At 41.5% G+C, this 22657-nt stretch overlaps 1 protein-coding gene and 1 long non-coding RNA gene across 3 annotated transcripts in view; both read right to left on the bottom strand.

The window, feature by feature from the left end:
* Window positions 1–769: 769 nt before the first annotated feature.
* The window catches only part of grin3a (glutamate receptor, ionotropic, N-methyl-D-aspartate 3A), an 81328-nt gene continuing 59440 nt past the window's right edge, over window positions 770–22657 (bottom strand). Inside the window, exon 10 of the mRNA XM_011481947.4 lies at window positions 770–2314. Coding sequence (XP_011480249.2) covers window positions 1765–2314 — 550 coding nt within the window. The 3' untranslated portion in view covers window positions 770–1764. The remainder of the gene's footprint in view (window positions 2315–22657) is intronic.
* On the bottom strand, window positions 18547–20779 carry LOC144996544 (uncharacterized). Of its 2 annotated transcripts, none has more exons than XR_013659466.1 (4): window positions 20535–20779; window positions 19622–19811; window positions 19413–19542; window positions 18547–19237 (listed from the first exon to the last, which is right to left on the bottom strand). It is a non-coding gene; the product is annotated as an uncharacterized LOC144996544 (long non-coding RNA). The 2 variants fall into 2 exon arrangements; XR_013659465.1 differs by having other exon boundaries at window positions 19622–19757; window positions 20535–20767.

Raw genomic sequence — 22657 nt, 5'->3', positions numbered from 1 at the left:
GGCTACCGTAGTGTGACGTTATCCTCAGTTGAAAGGACCCCGAACGGTAATTGCAGGCCGGATGGTTATGGTGCCTACACCGGCAGTCTCAGTCGGTTTAGAAAGTGGATGGAAGTTCAGGACAAAAAGCCTTGCATTGAGAGGCCATATTGGATTTTTGATCGAGTCACTGAAAATGTCAAAGCGCGCCTGACGCCCAGTCAGACCTCAGATGGCGTTAACATTGAAACTCATGTTTGTTTTAAAGAAAAGTCTTTTTCTTTTTACGTGTTGCATTAAAGGTCGGAGTCACTGGTATTCTGAGTATGCTAACATACGCTAACGCTGCTAACAGTTAGCAGTGATGGATTGCGGTTTTTTTTAATGTGTTACTAACATGGCTGAAAGTCAGCATAGTCACAGGTGTATTTGTTTTGTGTCAGTCTGTTTTTTTTGGTTTTTATTTCATGTGTTACAAAGAAGGTTTAGTTACAGCTATTGTAATATGCTAATGCAGCTAACACTTAATGTGGCTACCACTTCTACAGTGGATAACATGTTATTGTTAGTTAATAGAGTCTGACTGATGGACTCCTCTGACTCTTTTGTCTGGCTTAATGCACCTTACTGTTCAGTGTCTTTTCGATGTAATTTTAGATAACAGACAATCCATTGGTGGTGCGCCTTTTAATGCGGTGTGTCGTATGGTGCGATACATGCTGTGCTGAAAATCCTTCAAAGATACGTGGAGAACTATGTTCTAGACTTTAAAAAAACAACAAAAAAGAGGTGCAAAGAAGAGAGGTACATGTTTATTAACAGAACAACCAAACCAGAAAAGATCATCACAAAAAAAGTGCACTGGTGTGTTCCGATTCTTTTGTGTTGGAGGAAGACCAATGGTCTGTGTTTGAATATTCCTTCTATTTCTGTTTTGTCTGAACTCTGTTTCGCCTGCCGACCCCTCTCCTGATTGCAAAGTAGACTCTTGTGTGAAGTGGGGGTGCATCACTGAACATTTTACGGTGACTCAGAAGTTGGCGTATGTAATCCGGTGGCGGATGTAAAGCGGCTCTTCTTCATCCAGGTATCTCTGGGGGGAAAGCTCTTTGTACACCATCTTTTTCATTAAAATCTTGCAGCATCAGCCCCATCAAGGAGACTTATCAGACAGAAATGGTCAGAAGCGCTGGGGGGTTGGGGGCAGAAGCATGGGGTCAGCGGTGGTAATATGAAGCAATCGCCAGCGTCTGGGAGAGGTTTCACTCACATCCACACTTGCCTGGCCGGGTTCAAGCACAGGTCGGAAGTTCTCCGCAAGCCTCAACAAACTCAACTTCAACACCATCATCACACCTATGATTAAGCTCATCACCATGGAGACAGAGATGAGACTTAAAGAAAAAAGCACCAGAGATTGTATGGAAGCAGAAACGGAAAGTTTCAGGGAGGCGGTGGAGACATGAAATGGATCAGGACTGGGTGGAACGACACAGGGAACTCTAAGAACAGATTTGGCTCTGGGTCCCTCTTTGACCCCCCCCGACTTGCGATTCTCATACAATCATGCTTCACCTTTCAAAAGTCAGAAAATGTCCAAGCGAGAACCTTTTGTTCCAGCATTCCGGGGAACTCCTGAGCCTAAAAAAAAAAGGATCTTGTTACAAGAAACCTGCGTATGTTCCAGCTCCAGAATCGAGGATCGGTATCCAGAACCTGGAGGTTTTAGGAAACTAATCCTTTAGTCTAAGAAGGGTTCTCTGGACAAAACAGAGGAGGAGAGCTTCAGAAGTCTGGGAGGGTGTTTTTGTGTTTGTTAGTCTGCTGGTGGGGCTGGCTGAAGGCCTGCGTTGGAAGCTGACCCGGTGCAGTCTGGTCCGGTTGCTGGTTTTCTGACTGGTACTGTTCCAACTCCCTCTTCCTTCGCATGGCCGACTGCAGCTGCTGCTTTATGGCAGTGATTTGACCTTCCAGCTCCGATAGTTCCTGAACCAGCGAGTTCCGGCCCACACCTGGACCTGAACTAGAGTCCCCTCCTAAACCCCGACATTGTATCAACCCGTGCACCGATCCGACCTGAACCGAGCCCAAACTAGGACTCACCCCTCGCCCGAGCAGGTCAGAGCGACCATTGGTGGTGGTCACTATGGGGGGGGGCTTCTCCAGCAGAGAAAGGGTGTTAGGGTGGGGGAGCGGAGACGGGGGAGGTGGAGGCGGAAGATCCTGGGAAGATGGACATTCCATGTCCTTCTGGATGTCCTGTGGAAGAAAACGCCGCCTGTTGCAGTGGGCGGACTCTGTGGGATTCCACGACTGGTTGTTTCCCTCGTTGCACCTGGGGAGAAGCCAGAGGAAATCGGAAATGTCAAGAGGAACTTCTAAAATGCCAACAACAATCTTGTATTATCTTACTGCGCAAGTTGCAGGTAAATCCTCTGAAAAAGTCTGAGACCATGTCTAACCCTCAGACTGCACCATCCATGCAGACACAAAAATGACGTTTCCCTAATAACTCTGATGTTTAATGGAATTAAATGGATATTAAACTGTGTTGTTAGTTTGCAAATTTATACCTGAACTAAAATAATAGAGATGTGTGTGAACATGATTCTGTGGATTAAATGCAGTAAAATGTTCCTACATGCAAATAAATATTAACTTTTAACTGCATTTATAACATACACTCTAAAAGAATACGTTTCAATCTTTAGTGTTTATTATGTCAACTCTTGTCATACTTTGGCAAATTTGCAAAAAAAATAAAAAAACTTCACATTTTTACACTTTCATCTTGTACTTCTTTTAAAAAATATAAATATGAATAAAAACTTAAAGAGTGAAATCGACCTCACGTTGGGGTTGGTTTTGACATTTTTCTTTCCTGTTAAAAAAGCTTAAATGACAGAAAAAATGCAAAACTATCTAAAATAAAATCAATAGAAGCTAAATTGAAAAGGAGGGGAGGAAATTAAGGATATTAATTGGCCACACTGCTTTTATTTGGTCTTTATTTGGTTTTCACAAGGTCCACCCAGTCAAGCCACTACAGTATATTTATTGGTGAAGCTGCACCAGTGTTTGTTTTGTTTTTTTATTACAGACACCCCTTGAATTGGGCCTGGGCCTGGCTTAGACAGTCACGACTGCCCTCAGGGGTGGATACGGGGCTGTCTGCAGGTGAAAAATGGGCAAACCTGTACGGGGCACAAAGGTGGTCCGCACGAAGCATCAAAGTCGTGGACCAATGAGCCCGTAGAGCGAACATGTTCATGCACATTTTTTCTACAGGCATGCTGTGAGTGACACGTCGTAGTAAGCACTTATACAACACACAAGGGTAAGTAAGGGGTAAAGCCCCCCCCCCCAAACAAACTGTTCAAGGAGCCCATTAGTGCTGTTCAAGTGCACACAGCCTAGTTGTCAGAAATGAGAACATCAGACAATTGAATCTGTTAGTTTCCAGGAAATGATTTAATTGCATAGCTTAAAGGGAGGCTACACCAAATGATTAAAATTTTACCCAGATTTAGCATCAGTTCATAGCTTACAAATGCTATAATATGAAGAACCTCACTTTTATAATTTCAGAGGACTAGCAAACTAAAGTCTGTGGACTTGGGCCCTTCTTGAAGTAAACAAGGACACTGCCATATTGGATAACTAGTGCTGCCATCTATGGGATAAAGTAAAACCCATGCAAGAGAGGCACAAGTCCAGGAATTTGGCACTTAATGCATTTTAAATGTCAAGCATAGTCAATACATTACAATGGACTTGGGACTTTTTTGCACATAATCAGATAGCTTTTCCCTTGAAGACCATAGAACAAATAATATCTCTGTTTTGAAAAATTGTGGACTTGGGCCCTTTTTGAGCTAACCGATTCAATTAGAGTGTAGTTTGTGTGAGTGTCTTACGGGCACATACGTATCACGTGCACGTCCCGCACGGGCAGCATTTGCACTCGGTTGGTGAGGACCCGGGGGTGCCCTCTTCACCGACAACAAGTTTAGAGCATTGTACAACAGCATCACCCGTACATCATAAGTGTATCTAACTTTATTATTATTATTATTTACCAAGGCTGTGTCCCACCAAGGTGGGGTAGCCTAGACAAGGCACACAATTTTAGCTCCCTCTGTCTCTTCCCCAAACCCTCCTCCTTCAGTGCGTGAGTGCGTGTGTGCGTATGTGCGTGCGACTGGTCTGAGATCTGGTCTAAGCCACACCACACTGCACCAGGGTCAGCTGCACAGCCCAGTGTGGGCACCTCCACTGCAGGGCCTCAGCCAAGGCTGGTTTCCCCTTGCCGCTTCATCCCAAGACCAGACCTCCACCACACCCATCCATTCATCCATACACAAACTCTCTCCACCCATCCCTGTCCTGAGCAGCCTCTCTCCCCTGCACCACAGTCATCCCTCTTGCATTCAACGCTCTTCTTACACCCTCTGTCCATCCCATTCGCGGTCTTCCTCTCATTCTCACTCCACTCACATCAGATTCATATACCTTTTTCACCAATCGCTCCCTTTCCATTCTTTCAACATGTCCAAACCATCCCAGTGCCTTTTGCTCTGCTCTATAAGCCAACTCTCGCATCACACCAGTTCTCTCTCGGATAACTTCATTTCTCACACGATCCATACGCGTCACACCACACATACTCCTCAAACATCTCATCTCAACTACATTCAGCTTCCTCTTTTCCGCCACTTTCAGACTCCATGTTTCAGCCCCATATAACGCTGCAGGCACCACCACACCCTCATACAATCTCCTTTTTGCATCCTTTCCCAGTGACCTACATTCAAACACTCTCTTCATTCCCCCCCATATCTTTCGTACTTCATTAATTCTAAACTCTACCTCTCCCCCTATTCCACCATCCACACAGACACACGACCCCAAATACTGAAAACACTCTACCTCTTCCAACAACTCCCCATTTAATGCCACATTCAATCTACGTTCACCTTTTAACCTCGTACACCTCATCACCTTACTCTTTTCCACATTCACTCTCAACTTCCTTCTGTCGCACACCCTTCCAAACTCCTCAACCAGACGTCCCAAGTTCTCTTCTGAGTCAGCCACTAGTGCAGTATCATCTGCAAACAGCAGCTGATTCACACTCCATTCGCTGCCGTCAGTATTTATCATGCTCACACCCGTACCCGACACCCTTTCATTCACCTCTTTTACCACACCATCCATATACACGTTAAACAACCACGGAGACATCACGCATCCCTGACGCAGACCAACCCTCACAGGCAACCACTCACTCATGCTATTTCCCACTCTCACACATGCTCTACTGTGTCTATAAAAACTCTTCACACCTTCCAACAATCTACCATCAATACCATACATACTCAATACCACCCACAACGCCTCTCTATCAATCCTATCATACGCCTTCTCTAAATCCATGAATGCCCAAAACACCTCTCTCCCCTTAGCCAAAAACTTTTCACACACCTGTCTCACAACAAACACCTGATCCACACACCCTCTACCTCTCCTGAAACCACACTGCTCTTCACCAATCATACACTCAGTTCCCTCCACTACCCTATTAATCAGCACTCTCCCATATACTTTGCCTACAACACTCAACAGACTAATACCCCTAAAACTACCACATTCATACTTATCACCCTTACCCTTGTACAGGGGAACCACACACGCACTCATCCAATCAAGCGGCACCTGCCCATTTGCAAAACACACATTCAACAATCTCACTAACCACTCAATCACGATCGCTCCACCACACTTCAGGCATTCCACAGCACACCCATCCACACCTGCAGCCTTTCCTACTTTCAACTTTCCCACAGCTTGCACAACTTCCCCTCCTGTAATCAACGCTTCATTCAACTCTTCTAATACATTCAGTCTACTTTCCCTTCCATCCATCCCAATCACAGCATCCCGATCTTCCTCCACATTCAGCAGCCTCTCGAAATACTCTGCCCATCTTTTTCTTACTGCATTCCCCTCATTCAACATCCTTCCATCCTCTGTTTTCACTTTCTCCTCCCTCCCCGACACTCCCTTTCGCACCCTCTTCACCTCCTTCCAAAACATTTTCTTGTTCTCTCGAAAATTATCAGTCAACTGTCTGCCCCACCTTTCGTCCGCAGCCGCTCTTGCCTCACGCACAGCTCTCTTAGCATCCCTTTTCTTCTCCTTATAACACTCATATGACTCCCTGTCCTTTCTCTGCAGCCATACTTCGTACGCACATCTCTTCTCAACTACAGCCAACCTTACATCCTCGCACCACCATTCACTTCCCTTTCTTAGACCACCCCCAACACGTCTCACACCACACACTTCCTCTGCACTTCCAACCACTGCACTTTTGAACTGTTGCCATTCTTCCTCCACTCCAACAACCATTTGCTCCTTCACCATATTCCACTTGCCACCTAATTCCTTCTGATACTCACACATTTTCTCTCTGTTCTTCAAAACACTCACTCTCAGAACTTTTCTTGCCTCCCCACTTTTTCTCGATCTCACCCATGGCATACCCACACGCAACCTTCCTTCCACCAAAAAGTGATCAGACATACCTCCACACTCTCCCCTCCTCACACTTACATCCAGCAATCTACTACATGCAACCTTTGAAACCACCACATAATCCATCAGTGCTTTGTCAATCACTCTTCCACCACTCTGCCTCACCCACGTATACTTATGGATCTCTTTCTTTCTGAACCATGTATTCCCAATCACCATCTCTCTTTCAGTGCACATTCCTATCAGTCTCTCACCATTATCATCCTTTCCAGGAACACCATGCACGCCAACAACACCCTCAATTTTCTCATCACCCACTCTAGCATTCAGATCTCCCATCAGCACTACATTCACATTTGCTCCAAATCCTTGCAAGCACTCATCCAAGTCATTCCAGAAGGTCACTCTCTCCTCTTCATTCCTCTCACTGCCAGGACCATATGCACTCACGAACACCCACAGCTCCTTCCGAAATTTCGCTTTCACCCATATTAGTCTTGGTGAAACCTCCTTCCATTCAACCACACATCGTTTCACCTCACAGCTCACCAGCAAAGCCACACCTTCTCTTGCTCTCCCGCTCTCTACACCAGACATTCTCCCACTCACACTTCCAAACACACACTCACCCTTCCCTTTCATCTTTGTCTCACTCAGTGCTAACACGCTCATTCCCCTCCTTCGAAACATCCTTCCAATCAGATCTCTTTTGCTTCCGTCTGTACTACACCCCCGCACATTCAACGACCCAATCTTAAGGGTTTGGGGAGGTAATCTCCCCTTCCCAACTCTGCCCTGTCCGTAATTAGGAATGTAGTTACAGGGGAGAGGATTCCCAGTCCTCTCGCTCCGTCCCTTTTAGTCGCCTTTTACGACACGCAGGGAATACGTTGGTAGTATTCTTTACGACCCCCCCTAACTTACATTATCCTAACAAATACTTCACAATACATATGTTCCATTTTCATGACGTCCCTTAAGGTGGCCACAAAACCCTTTAAGATGCAGCCGCTCCTGTTTACAACCTTCCATGGGCCCGAACAACCCAAAGCCCCACAGCAGACCTGCACGGGTGCATGTGACTAAAAGCTTTAAGTGGTGAGTGTTACACACAAAGGTCAGCGTCTTGGAGAAGTGAGTTCTGAAACCATCCCCAAGCAATCAGCTGAGCTCAGCATAACCTCACGTCAAGACAACTTTTTCTATTCTTCACTGTCGTATGTTGTCATTTACAGATCTGCAGTTTCTCAGCAACAACCTTCAGAACGGCTGATCTATGACAAACCCTGGCTGAGAAATGAAATCCCAGAGCAGTAGAACCAGCAGAAGAAGGAGCTCAGCTCTTAAGGCTCTCTGAGGTTCTTCCCCTTCTATTTGTTTCAGGAAACACAATGTTTGTTTCTATAAACTTGTATTATCTAATCCTTGTCAACGTGTTTGAGGCCCACAAATGTGGCTGTTTAAAATGACGGCAAACAAGCGCTTCATTATTGTGGAACAGCCGCAGACTTTAATTTTTATATGATTCCTTTTACATTTTAGTTGTAACTCCAGTTTGATTGAACTCAAGTTTGATTTGATTTGATTTGCAAAGAAGCACACAACAGAGACAATTTATTGAAAACAGCTGTTTATATTCTACAAAATGTATCTAAATCTGCTCTTTTATTTACTTGTAAAAGTAAAGTTCTGAATGTATCCTTTATTTTTATGCCTCTAAAGAACAATATTTAACTACCAAAGCAATAAACTCCCTAAAACAATTCTTGTTTCGGTTTCATTCTTAAGGTTAAGTGTAAAAAGAAAAACTACCTTCGTTTGCGATGTTATGTTCATTTCTACATCTCGTCACTTCTCTTAAAAAAATCCTGCCTTCCTTTCCGTCTGCTCTTTTCTTTTGTTGCTCCGGGGAGTATTGAGGACACAAACTGATGATCGGGTCCATTTTACATTTCCACTTCCTTTTGTTCGGCTCCTTTATCACTCGGTATTATGATTCATGTACTGCAACACGGCAGCACCACGGAGCACGGAGGGCAAATATGAATTCTAAAGCAAACAGCCTCGGAGAAATGGGTCTGGTTCTCCTGTGTGGTACATTAAAGTGTCTGCTCGAGCAGAGAACGCCAAGACTCACACTGGACCTTTGTGACCAGCTTATTGATCATTTTGTTTAATTTACATCTTTTCTATTAGATACCAAAACAAAATAAGTCTGCATCGGCTATATTTGAATGGACTTGTGTCAAGCTGCCATCCGGGATTTAAAGGAAGTCTCTTGTGATGCCTTTAAATTATATTTTGATTTTTTAAAGGGAAAAAGTTGTTATGAATAGACCGTTTAAAACAATTTTAGTTTTGTCAGTTTTGCAAATGAAAGACATTTGTGGGTTTTTTTTCGAGCGGAAGCTTTTTAAATCAAATTGAGAATCAGCCCTTTCACACCGTAAGTACCATTAAAACCAGGACTCCACTTCAATTAGCATCACCTTGAGTAGAGAAAACATTAAAGAATATACAATGTACAGGATGTCCCCTGCCTAGGCCCAAAAGTGTCTGGGATAGGCTCCGGCAGCCCCGTGACCCCGAAAGGGAAAAACGAATTAGAAAATGAATGAATTTTTTTATATATTTCGATATAAATTCCAGCATGGAAGTCCAACCCTCTTTAGACCAATTTAAATCAGCTGCACTGAAAATTTATTTGGGGAGTTTTATCACAGAACCAATAATATTTGACGTAATTTATTTTGACGTATTACCGGTAGTAATTTTTTTCAGTTTAGGATTAAAATGATGCCTTAACCCTTGTGCTATCCTATGACCCCACTCTTACTTTGAAGTGTTCTTCTTACCATGACAAAGGTGGATAAAGGTGGAAAGATTTCCTGTAATCCATGGACACCATAGTGAAGATCACAAATCATTGAAGAAAAAAGGTTCAGCACACTGTCTAGTGGGGTCTATATGACCCAACTCCCAATGGTAAAGTGCCTAGGATAGCACAAGGGTTAAATGGTTCGGCCATATTGACAGGAGATAACCCGGTCCACCTAACCAATATTCTACAAATTGGCTGTTGGACCAGAAAAAGTCATGATAATAAAGAGTTTTTTTGGTTCAATCACCTGTCAATCCTAACAACATGCTTAGGATAATGTGTAGATCCAACCAAATCACAACAGCTAAAATTTTAAACAGCAACTTACAAGTACCATGAATAGAAAATAAAACAATATTAAAAGGAAAAACGTAAGTACACAGGTTGTGCATACATTTATTTCTGGTGTGAGGGAAGGCTCACAGTTCCGTCCTGGTCGTGGAACAGTGGGCCAGCTCTACACCCTGTCTAGGGTGCTGGAGGGATTGTGGGAGTTCGCCCATCCAGTCCATATGTGTTTTGTGGATTTGAAGAAAGCGTTCGACCGCATCCCCCATGGTACCCTGTGGAGGGTGCTCTGGTAGTATGGGGTGCGGGGAGCCTTACTGAGGGCTGTCGGGTGTTTGTATGACCGTAGCAAGAGTTTTGTGCACATAGCTGGCAGTAAGTCAGAGCTGTTCCCGGTGCATGTTGGACTCTGGCAGGGCTGCCCTTTACCACCGGTTCTGTTCATAGTTTTTATGAACAGAATTTCTAGGCCCAGCCAGAAGCCGGAGCGGGTCTGGTTTGGGGACCACAGGATTTCCTCTCTGCTCTTTGCAGATAATAATAATAATAATAGATTGGATTTATCTGCGCTTTTCAAGACACTCAAAGCGCTTACAGTGTGTCCATTATTCATTCACTCCTCATTCATACTTGGTGACGGTAAGCTACAGCTGTAGCCACAGCTGCCCTGGGGCAGACTGACAGAGGTGTGGCTGCCATTTCGCGCCTACGGCACCTCTGACCATCACCGGGACCATTCATGCACATTCACACACCAGTGGAGCCACACTGGAGGCAAGGAGGATGAAGTGTCTTGCCCAAGGACACAACAACATTTTTGGCTGGTGGGAGCGGGGATCAAACCGGCAACCCTTCGGTCATTGGACGACCCGCTCAACCACCTGAGCCACTGTCGCCACTAGATGATGTTGTCGTATTGGCTTCCTTAAGCCGGGACATCCAGCGTGCATTGGGGCGGTTTGTGGCCGAGTGTGAAGCGGTTGGGAAGAGGTTCAGCACCGCTAAATCTGAGGGCATGGTCCTTGACCGGAGAAAGGTAGTTTGCCATCTCTCGGTGGGTGGAGTGTCCCTGCCCCAGGTGGAGGACTTTAAATATCTTGGGGTCTTGTTCACAAGTTAGGGAAGACCGGAGCGTGAGATTGACAGGCGGATTGGAGCGGCGTCCGTAGTTATGCAGTAGCTGTATCGGTCCGTTGTGGTGAAGAGAGAGCTGAGTCGAAAAGCAAAGGTCTCAATTTACTAATTTTCGTTCCAGTACTCAACTATGGTCCTGAGCTCTGGGCTATGACCGAAAGAACGAGGTCCCGAATACAAGCGGCTGAAATGAGCTTCCTACGTAGGGTGGCTGGGTGCTCCCTTAGAGATAGGGTGAGAAGCTCGGTCACCCGCGGAGAGCTCGGAGTAGAACCGCTTCTTCTCCACATCGAAAAGAGCCAGTTGAGGTGGCTCGGGCATCCTGTCCGGATGCCTCCTGGGCGCCTCCCTGGGGAAGTGTAACGGGCATGTCCCACTGGGCAGAGGCCCCAGGGAAGACCCAGGACACACTGGAGAGTCTACGTCTCTCGGCTGGCCTGGGAACGCCTCGGAGTCCCCCCAGATGAGCTGGAGGAAGTGGCCGAGAGAAGTCTGGGCATCTTTCCTTAGAGTGCTGCCCCCGCGACCCGGTTCCAGATAAGCGGAGGAAGATGGATGGATGGATGAATGGATGGGAAGGCTCTTTATCATGGGAGTCAATGGGAAATTGCTCCCTTTGAAATCCCAGCCCAAGTAGCCATTGAAGAAACTGCATTAGTTGGTATTTGCTAGTTGGCCTTAGATTTGGCTTGTTAAACCCTTAACTTTGGTAATGTCGCTGTCAAAACCTAATTAGCACACGCTCTTTGGCCTACCGTAACTCTTCAACAGTTTTTTGATCAACCTAAATAAGCTGATTCACAACACTTGTGTTGCATACCTGTAAACCCGCTATTCTCCGTGACAGAATTAGATGGTTTTGCATACATGGCCAAAATTGCTTTTCTGCGCTTCAGAATCTGCTGACGACGGACGTCAATTACGAAAACAGCTGAAGAGTTACTGTGGTCGAAAGACTTCCAACAATATTGTTAAAGCATAAAAAATCAGAAGTCAGAAAATTGAACCCTGAGGGACGCCATATGAAATGGTCACTATCAGGACTGTGATTAGCAGTGGAAATGAATTTCTGAAACAAAAGAAATGGAATCAAGATTTACATTTAGTTTAAAAGCTTACGGGATTTAAAACTGAATATAACTTTAAAATATTGAAAAACTTTAGTCTTGAAATTGAAATATTTGTTAACTCTTTAAATTGCTAGCAGAAAAAATGAAATTTAAGGAGCTACAAAAAACATAAAGACTGATAAGCGTTTTCATTAAACTCTCTACCTGTATCTGTACCCTCACCAGAAATAGTAACTTCTTCCGAAAATCTTATCTCAGACTAGCCATACATGAAAAATTGCAAAGAGTTTTCAGATCATTTGATCCTCCATCTCTTAAGGAGCAATAAATTTGATCTCTAAAAAAAGTATTTTATCTCTATACATGGATTCTTTTATTCATTTTTTTTTCTTTACCGTTTTTCCCTTTGGTGGTCATGGGGCTGCCGGAGCCTATCCCAGCCACTTGTGGGCAAAGGCTGGGTACACCCTGGGCAGGTCGCCAGTCTGTCGCAGGGCCACAATCCCACACCCATTCACTCTCACACTCACACCTAGGGATAATTTAGAAGTACCAATTGACCTATGAAGCATGTTTTTGGACGGTGGGAGGAAGCCGAGACCCCGGAGAGAACATAGATTCTGATTATCAAAACAGTTTGAAAGCTTAAAATCCTCTCTATCAGTACAAATGACTGGACATTGCCATGTGAAAGGGATTTGTAAATTAAGCTGCACAAAGACATGCTGTTATTGGTCCTATGTACGTTGTGTGATGCGTATAGGGGGTGTGGCCATTCCCTCTCCATGTCCGTTTCCAGGCTGTTGTCGGTGAGCATCCGTGCTCATGGGATCACCTTCTAGTATGGATCATGTAGGATCTAAATCGAAAATCTGGAAAAACATATCAAACAATGGACGCAGCATCTTTTCCCCTGAGGCCCACGGCTATTTCAGTAGGAACAGACCAGACCTCAACTGTGTGTGTGAGTGCTTCAATCATCTCTTTAATATCTTTTACTGAAAAGGAGTGACAGAGAATCAACCTGCGATGCCTGTAGACTGTTGATCACCAGAACCGACATTGATTTTTCCAGCAAAGTTGGAACATCTTTGAAGTATTTAATAAATGTCCAGTTTTCACAAAAATGTAGGAGACATAATAAAAAGGGAGACAGATTACCCAGAGGTCTCTCTATTTTACTGTGCATTTCTGGCATCATTCATTCTCTAATTTGTACATATACGGCAGTGAAAATACTGAGTGGACGTGTCTGTCAATGTGTTGGAAAAAATTATCTTAACTTAGCAGCATAGATGATAATATTCAAACACGTGCTTGAAATCTTTGACCAAATAAAATTGTAACAAAGCTTTTGAGTCATCTGAAAGATGGAATAGAAAACGTGGCTCAACAAAATAAAAAATAAACCAATTTATTCTTTTTGAAGGTTTTTTTGGTTATAAAACCTAAGATTTGTGAGTAATCATAAGTCAGCAGATCATTTTTTGTTAATTAGTTGAGGAATTTAATATTGTTATTAGGTGACTTGCAAACAAAAGCATTGTTCTCTGAAATCTGTACCGGAACATCAGGTGGAATTAAGGCTTTACTCCTGAAAATCTCCAAAGCTGAGCTGCATTTGATGGTGATAAAAGTGACAGGAAGACTCTAATTAGATTTCTCTGACATCAAAAGAGACTTAAAGCCAAGCGAAGACACATCCGAATGTAAGAACATCAAAAGAAAATCATCTTAAAATGATACAAGCACCTTTTGACAAGAGGCGTCCGTGCTTAGAGTGCAGCCGCGCTAAAACAGAGAGTGTATTCTGAGAGAAAGATAAGATTTATCAGATCCGTGAAGGCCAAAGGCTTTGCGCCGCTCCCCCATTTTTCAACCATTTTAGAAGAGATTTCCAGAAGTGTTTGTTATCAGTTATTTTTTGAGAGGAAGATGGTTTTAGATAGGAAGATGCCACAGGGGCAGTCGAATACTAAACATGCATATTTTCTTATCCAGACAAACGGAAGAGGAAAATATGTTTCTCACTGAATCTGTAATGGCATCACTGAAGCAGGTAATTCCTCATAGGGTAAAATGAAAATTGAGACTAATACATTTAAAAAAAAACTTAATTTAATAAAAGAGTGTGTATTGTTGCCATAATTTATTTTGCTCTTACAATATTTAGATTTTATCCCACATTTTATCCCATAACACTAGAATCCATCACAGCAGTTGTGGTCACTAAGATTATTTTCCTAAATGGCGTAGCCCTTGAATACTGGAGATGTCGCCAGTGACTCATAACCACACACTCTTTGATATACTATAACTTCTCCACCGTTTATGCGATCAATGTGAATCAGCTGATTCTGACACGGAGAAATGTGAGTTTTCACATGGACTTTGTACTGATAGGTGACGCATTATCGTTTTTTTGTCCTTTATAGAATCATATGATTTACATTGTTTGCGTAAAGACTTCACTAGATTTATATCAGCACATGGCTGCTTTTCTCTGCTTTGGAATCAGCTGGAATTATGTTTATGGCTTAAACAATTAAAGGTTTACGGTAGTGAAAGAATGTCAACACTGAAGCTAAAACTGTTAAAAAAAGACTTCCAGCATTTAGTTTCTTGATTTTCATTTACTTAGATTTGTCTATTTAAAAAAGTTTGAAGTTTACTTTTTTATTTTTTTATCATTTAAATCGTATATCAGTTTTGATTCAGGAGTTTTGCAATTTGGACAGAAAACAAATGTTAGCAGGAGCAAAAACAAAACAATACATGATTTAAAATTGTCACCAAGTTACTAGAAAAAATGTCAATCTATGGAAGTGTATCTCATTTAATTTAAAAAAAAAGGTTTTTTTTTGTTTTGTTTGTTTTATTAAAGGCAAAAAGTAGTTCTTGTCTAAGAACTACAAAAGCAAATCAGTCCAAACAAGGCCGGGCACTAACCACTAAACTTCAGAAGGTTAGAATAAACTGCAGTTTAAAAGTTGTAAAGCAAGAAGTGTTTGTGTCATATTGTAGACTTGATCTGTGTCTGTTTTGTACATTAAAGAATTTTTTTTTCTTAGAAATGAAGAAATTAGAACAAAGATCATCCGGGGTTTTTTTGTTTCTCAATTAGATGCGATACGCTTCTATAATGCAGGCGCTCATCGGTTTTGTCCAAAAAGTCACTAAATATCATGATGTGTCATGCCTGACTTAAAATACCAATTAAATAAAACATGTTGTTCTGTGTTTTTCCTTTTAGATGATGCTAAATTAGTTGTATGAACCTAATTTAGCTGTGGACGCATACCTTAGGAATTTACAGTTTTTGTTTTTGCCAAACTTGTTGTCCTTATGTTTGATAACCTTTTTTTTACATATTTCTTTCTTATTAATTATGGCCTGCAGCAGCAGTCACTGACTGCAAGGACCAGATTGTGTTCAGTTTAGAAAGATTTCTGCGCCTTTGAAGAGTCAAAAATATGCACAAAAGTGCACAAAATGAAATTTTAGACTTTCATCCCCCGGAAGACGATGACATCACGGTGAGCGATCCCGTGATGCCAAAAAAATAAATGATTATTTAATTTTTTTTTTTCTTTATAAGCGTGATGTTTACTTTGATCTTTTGTCCATTGTCCACAACCTTGAAAAGACTTTTATGTCTTTGGTGCAGAGTCCAAGCCCTGCCTGCACCTTTTTACCTGTTCACATCCTCTACACGTGGGGGAAAACAACTTGGAGCTGCAAACACACCCCCCCCCCCCCCCTCCTCCCCAAGCGTGTTCTACACAGACAGCCCTAACTCAAATTTAATTAATTTTACGCGGAAATGGGTGGTTGTATACGACGGAGTATTAGGGCTACCAAAAAAAAAAAAAAAAAAAAGGAAATTTACGAGTTTTTATTTCGTAAATTTAGGAGATAAAAACTCGTAAATTTACAAGATTTTAAGTCGTAAATTTATGAGAAAATACTCGTAAATTTACGAGATTAAAGTGGAGGTAAGCATGCAGAGAAGCAAGTGAACGCCGCGCAGCAGCAGAGCAGACCGACTAAACTTAGTTGAACAGGTGATCTGAATGTTTATTGATAACGTTGCAAATGTCTGGAAGCTCATTTGTTTGATTTATGATTTATCATTTATTATTTATTTATTTATGATATTATTATTGATGGGTGGTTTGCAGGATCTCTGCAGCCTGATGAAGCCGTCAGTATCCCTGCAGGCAGCTGTCCACTTGAATCCTTTCTTCCTCCACCAAAGACAGTATCTCTACGTCTGTGTGACGCTTCCGTCTGAGGAGGAGTACTTTTTTGGCATTTTCAACGTTCTAATGCTAATATAACAGACTATTTTATTTCCTCTTTATTGTTTTATGCTGAAACGGGACGCTTCATCTGGAGGAGTGGGCGTATGTAACACTGTTTACTTCCCCATTGGTCTTCGGATGACAGGTTCATGACGTAAGGTAACAAATGAACTTCAGGTTATGTGAATGAAAAGGAGAATAAAGGCTGCAGCAGTCCACTACACCCAAACGTGTCTCTGAGCTCCTTATTTTACATATGAAACTCAGCTTTACTGACACTGAACCCCGGAACGCCGACTACACTAACAATAATCTGATTTTGAGTCATCAAAAGGTTCAGAATCTCTTTGTTTTAAACCCATAATAATACGGAAATAAAGCCTCACAGAAGGCTCCACATATTTCATCTTCAAGCGATGCTCCGATAAACGGACAACTTCGGTGTTTTCTCCTTGTTAATCTATGACTTTTTTTTAAGTCGTAAATTTCTGAGATAAAAACTCGTAAATTTACGACTTTTTATCTCCTAAATTTACAAGATAAATTCTCGTAATTTTTTTTTTTTTTTTTTTTTGGTGGCCCTAAAACTCCGTCGTAGTTGTAGCCTGGGAAAAAAAAAAAACTTTCTTTTGGGCGCACATATGCCCCCTACCAGATCCCCACTGACTTGTCTTTTTAGAAGAACTTTCCATCCCATAACGGACTTTGGTCGGCGTTCACAGCTGCAGACACGCCCCCTTCTACCAGAGGGTGTTAAAGGCACCACAACAATCTTAGAACACGATAGTTATTTTACAAAACCATAGAGAACCGCAGAACAAGGATGAAAGAGCCACATGCGGCTCCGGAGTCTCAGGTTGCCGACCCCTGAACTAACTAGATCAAAGTTTGTTATGCTCAAAACTACAAACGTTTATTCACTGGTGACAGAAGTTTCTTGGTTTTCCGTTAGCGAACGGAAACCATCAGCTGTATATGAGGTGCCGTGTAGGACATTATTCAGAATTAGCATTCACATACACATGTGAAATCTCTCACACACACTCTTGAAATGCTTGTATACATACAACTGAAAATGTATTCATTCACATACACATGTGAAATCTCTCACATACACATGTGAAATCTCTCACATACACATGTGAAATGCTCTCACACACACTACTGAAAATGCTCTCACACACACAACTGAAAATGCTCTCACACACACTACTGAAAATGCTCTCACACACACTACTGAAAATACTCTCACATACACATGTGAAAATGCTCTCACACACACTACTGAAAATGCTCTCACACACACTACTGAAAATGCTCTCACACACACTACTGAAAATGCTCTCACACACACTACTGAAAATGCTCTCACATACACATGTGAAAATGCTCTCACACACACTATCCAAAATCCTCTCACATACACATGTGAAAATTTCAATAAAAACGGAAGGCATTTCAGTAGAAACAACGTTTTTTTTTTTTTACTTTATTGTTAGAAACGAAGTTGCTCGACTGAAGGCATTTCAGTGGAAATGAACCTGTGTCCGAATTCCTGCCCTGATCCCTAACTACTAAAACCCTATATAGTGCAGAACTATATAGTTCTATATAGTTCTCTGAATTTAAAAGCAATTCAGACACCCGTGCTCAGTACTTTTTTCTTTTGGGTGTTGTTCATAACGCGCTTGACACGGAAACAAAGTGGCGCATTACTGCCACCACCTGGTCTGGAGGCGAACTACTCCTATTTAACGCAGAGAATGACACTTATTTGTCAGAGTAAAAACATAATTAATATGAACATTTTACAGAGACTATTTATGAATCTGCTGTGTTCTGATCATGGAAAACGTGACTGATTTATAAATAATTAAATTACAAACACTTTGGTGTTGATTTAATGTATTTGTTCATAAATAAACCCCCAAGTTATTTTTTCATGCCAATATTTATTTTGTTTTTGTGCCACTGAACGATTAACGGGCTCTTGCAAGGAGGCATTTTTTTCTGTAGTTTTCTTACACCTTACTGAAAATGGCTTTGAAAATGAATCTGTCCGTGTTCCTGGCAATAATTCAACCGTTTTTCGTGAGATCAAACTGAAAACGAGCAGATATGCAGCATCACAGGACGGCAAGGAGAAGCAGACATCTCAGAAGATTTCCTCTGGATGCCCTGACCAGACAGAATAACTTGTGAGTTAAACTTAAAGCTTTTTTTTTAGTTTAACCTAAACTTTAACTTAAACTTTGTTACTAATCATGCTCAAGGTTACACAGTCTGCTGGGTAAGAGTTTAACATTCTTTTTCAAGTGAGTTGTGTAGTCCAATTACATGAAACACTTGTGAGTTCAAAGTTTAGAATTTTTTATTCAGAGTCAAACCATATCACTTGTTTTAAACAAAAAAAAAACAAAAAATTTCATTTTTAAAAGTTTAAATGAAAATCCAAAAACCCAGCCAAATAAAAACCACGAGATTTTCCAGAATTAATAAATACTTCATAATCTAAAATGTAAGACATCAAAATAAATAGAAACATTAAAAAAATGTGATTTAATTTCCTCAATGAAATAATTAATGTTGCATTTTCCAGGGTCTTCCACGTCTCTACTGCTTTACCAACACAAAGGTGTCTGTCCTGGCCCTTTACGCTGACGGTCAGTCCGACACAAGACTGGATTTTCGGTTGACCCGCAGGACCATCGAGCATCTGGGTCGATGGTCCTGAAGCATCAGCTTCGGGTTCCTCACACTCTGGGGGGTCACAGGAGACTGACGTCCTGGTGTTTCTTTTCTGGCTGGCATGTGGCACATCTTACAGTGTGGTAGCCAGAGTCTTTGACATGACACGGTCCACCGTGAGCGATGTTGTCCACAGGACGGCAGACCGCATCCTCCAGCTGATGAGCAGGGTCACCCAGCTTCCCAGTGGGAATGAACTACCATAAGTCGCCTCTGGATTTTAGCAACTCGCTTGGTCTTTCTCCTTCCAAAGGGTCACAAGGAGCATTGATGGCTGCCACATAAGAATAAAGGCCCTAAAAGAAAATGCAGCTTGTTATTTTAACAGGAAGCTTTTTTATTCCATTAAAATGCATGCTGTATGTGACTCTAATGCCAAATTTATAGATATTTTTGTTGAGAATCCAGGATCAATCCATGATTCACAGGTTCTACGTAAAAGCCCAATTTATGTAAATCAAACAAACCCACCTGAAGGATCCTTTTGGGTGATGGTGGGTATCCCTGCATTGCACATCCCATCATGCTGCTGACACCCTACAGGGAACCCATGAGGAATGCCATTGAGGCAGTTACAACCAGAACCACTCCAGAACACGCTCTGTTGTGAAGAGAGCATTTGGCATGATAAAGATGAGGAGGAGAGCAATATTTCTGGGGGCACTGAAAGTAAAACCAACCTTTGCAATGAAAATCATTGCCTGCAGCTCAATTCTGCACATTTTGTGCATCAGCAAAGGCGACTGCTTAGCCACAGATGTTGAGCCACAGCAGGACAACACCAGGAACATGCAGGACGAGCAGAGTCACGTCTGTCTGCAAGGACAAATATTTGCTTTCCTTTCAGCTCCAACTGTGACACACATGACTCTAGAAGACCAGGATTATTGTTAACATGTATAAAAATAAATATTAACATATAAAACGAAATTCTAAATATGTACATCTGATATTTATATGAAAATCCTTTTAAGATTGTTAAAAATAGCTCAGATTTAAATAATACATGTAAATTATTCATTTTTGTTCATAGATTTATTAAACAAATTGGAAAAACAATGGCTGCATTACATTTTAGAACAATAATTTCAACTCAAGTAAACTTAACAGACTCTCCTGTCGCTGTTCCTCCCTTCTAGCCCTTTCCCCCTCTCTCTTCTGGGTCTTTAACATAAACCTTTAACCCAGTACGACAACGATTAACCGTTTATTAAAATGAAGTCAAATCTGATCATATGTCTCTACCCATCTGGCACGAGCTAGCTTGAAAACAAACAGGCTATCTTTCTCCATCCGCAAATGGATCGGATTTTCCTCATCCTCGTCTGTCCCTACATATATGAACACATTTAAAACATGTGTTAATAACTTGTGACTACGGTTAGAAGTCACTGCTTTTTGATGTAATATCTAGCGTTTGTTTTTAGCCTTCGGCGCTAATTCGCGTTAGCGTTAGCTTTAGCATTACTGAAATTGATGAGCTTCAAAACAATCTAGGTTGTTGATTGAGGAATATAACATATTAAACACATCATCCTAAGTATTTACAAATATATTTTACAACAGATACTGGATATTTTTTAATATACTTACACGTTTCGGTGGTTTTCCTTGCGCAACCGGCTGCCATTTTCGAATGATTCAGACGAATGATTATCTTGCGATAATCAGCCAACTTCCGTTTCTACTGAAATGCCTTCCGTTTCTGTCGAAAATTTCAGTAGTGTGTGTGAGAGCATTTTGGATAGTGTATGTGAGAGCATTTTTACATGTGTATGTGAGAGGATTTTCACATGTGTATGTGAGAGGATTTTCACATGTGTATGTGAGAGGATTTTCACATGTGTATGTGAGAGGATTTTCACATGTGTATGTGAGAGGATTTTCACATGTGTATGTGAGAGGATTTTCACATGTGTATGTGAGAGCATTTTCAGTAGTGTGTGTGAGAGGATTTCAGTAGTGTGTGTGAGAGGATTTCAGTAGTGTGTGTGAGAGGATTTCAGTAGTGTGTGTGAGAGGATTTCAGTAGTGTGTGTGAGAGCATTTCACATGTGTATGTGAGAGATTTCACATGTGTATGTGAATGAATACATTTTCAGTTGTATGTATACAAGCATTTCACTAGTGTGTGTGAGAGATTTCACATGTGTATGTGAATGCTAATTCTGAATAATGTCCTACACGGCACCTCATAGCTGTGTGAAGGAATTGCAAAACAATCAGATGACTAAGTGTTCCGGTGCCAATACAAGTCATTATAACCAATATGGAGTTTACAAACTAAAACTTTTCCATTTACACCAGAATTCCTTATTTATGTCTTATTTTAAACAAGTCTAATGTGGAAATTAACCTTACTTTGACTGATTCCAAGAATAATAATAAATGACTTCACTGTCTCGTGTTAACAATCACAAAAAAGTTTTATTGTCCGTCTATTCACATTAACTTAAAGCCTTTTTTTAAAAACTAGATTCACATAATGGACTTGGCAATATTTCACTGATAAAGGCAATTATTTCCCAACCCATCTGTCAGTGCAGATGTCATTATCGACCGACTGACAGCATGGTGGACGGAGAGGCTGTCCTCTAACGAAGCAAAGCAGACCTTGAACAGGATTTCTAACCATCATGGATTTTTTGTTCTTAGGCAGATTGGTTGGTTTTATCACCATAGATTGAGAAATAACTTTTTCTTTTATTTAAAGTAAGAAACTGATTGTTTGAATCCACTGCTTGCTCCTTCCTGTTGTGTTTAGTGACACTCTTTCTGTCCATGTCGGTTTGTGTGTTTAAACCTCTGGGAGACCTGAATCCTTTCTCAAGTGACTCATTTAGTGTCTGAGTTCCATTCCCCACATGAATGTTCACATTAATTAGTTTTTAGAAATGCAGGTAAGCTTCACCTGCGATAAGTATACATTTATTTTCTTCTTTCTTCCATGCATTTACCGTATGTTCTGCAGTATAAGGCACACTTTAATGCCTTAGGTTTTTTTGTAAAAACAACGGCACTTTGTTTCTGCTGTAAACAAGGTTGGGTTTTATTGTAAATACCAGTGACGTGCGGTGAGGTTGATGGTTGGTGAGGCACTGACTCCTCTGGAGTCAGATTTACAATAGAAGAACGGAATATTTCACCATTCATCCAACAGCAGGTAACAGCATATTAGATACACACAAGAACATCTTTGTCCTACAGAGAATTTTTCTTTAATATAATATAAGACATGGATAGAATGATCTTATGTATAAATTATTCATATTTACTCTGAACAAAGTAAAGTATACAGATGTGTTCAGCACACATTTCATTTTAACCCTCAGTTACTATTTCTGGTATTTTTCCAACTTCAAATTCTGGTGCTTTAATCAGTGTTATTAAATGTTGTCTGTGAAAACGATCATACAAATACCGTAATTTCCGGACTACAAGCCGCTACTTTTTTCCTGCGCTTACAGCCCTGCGGCTTTTTCAGTGACACGGCTATTTTATGGATTTAATTGGCGGCCGCCATGTACGTATTTTCGAACTCAGTGAATAGTTTGAATTCTCTATCTAACACCAAGCACGAGGCATTTTTTTCAACACACCTCTTGGCAGCCAAACAGCATGGACTTGACTTCAGGTCTTAGACACTTCAGTCATGGTTAAACAAAACGAAACACGCATGCCCGGCCGCATCCCAGAATCCTTTGGGGCCATTAGAC

The sequence above is a fragment of the Oryzias latipes genome, chromosome 12, assembly GCF_053564925.1.
Source record: "Oryzias latipes strain Hd-rR chromosome 12, Olatipes_Hd-rR_3.1".
In the NCBI taxonomy this organism is placed as follows: domain Eukaryota; kingdom Metazoa; phylum Chordata; class Actinopteri; order Beloniformes; family Adrianichthyidae; genus Oryzias; species Oryzias latipes.
The sequence above is the reverse complement of the archived record's forward strand: the minus strand, read 5'-3'. Positions and strand labels throughout refer to the sequence as shown.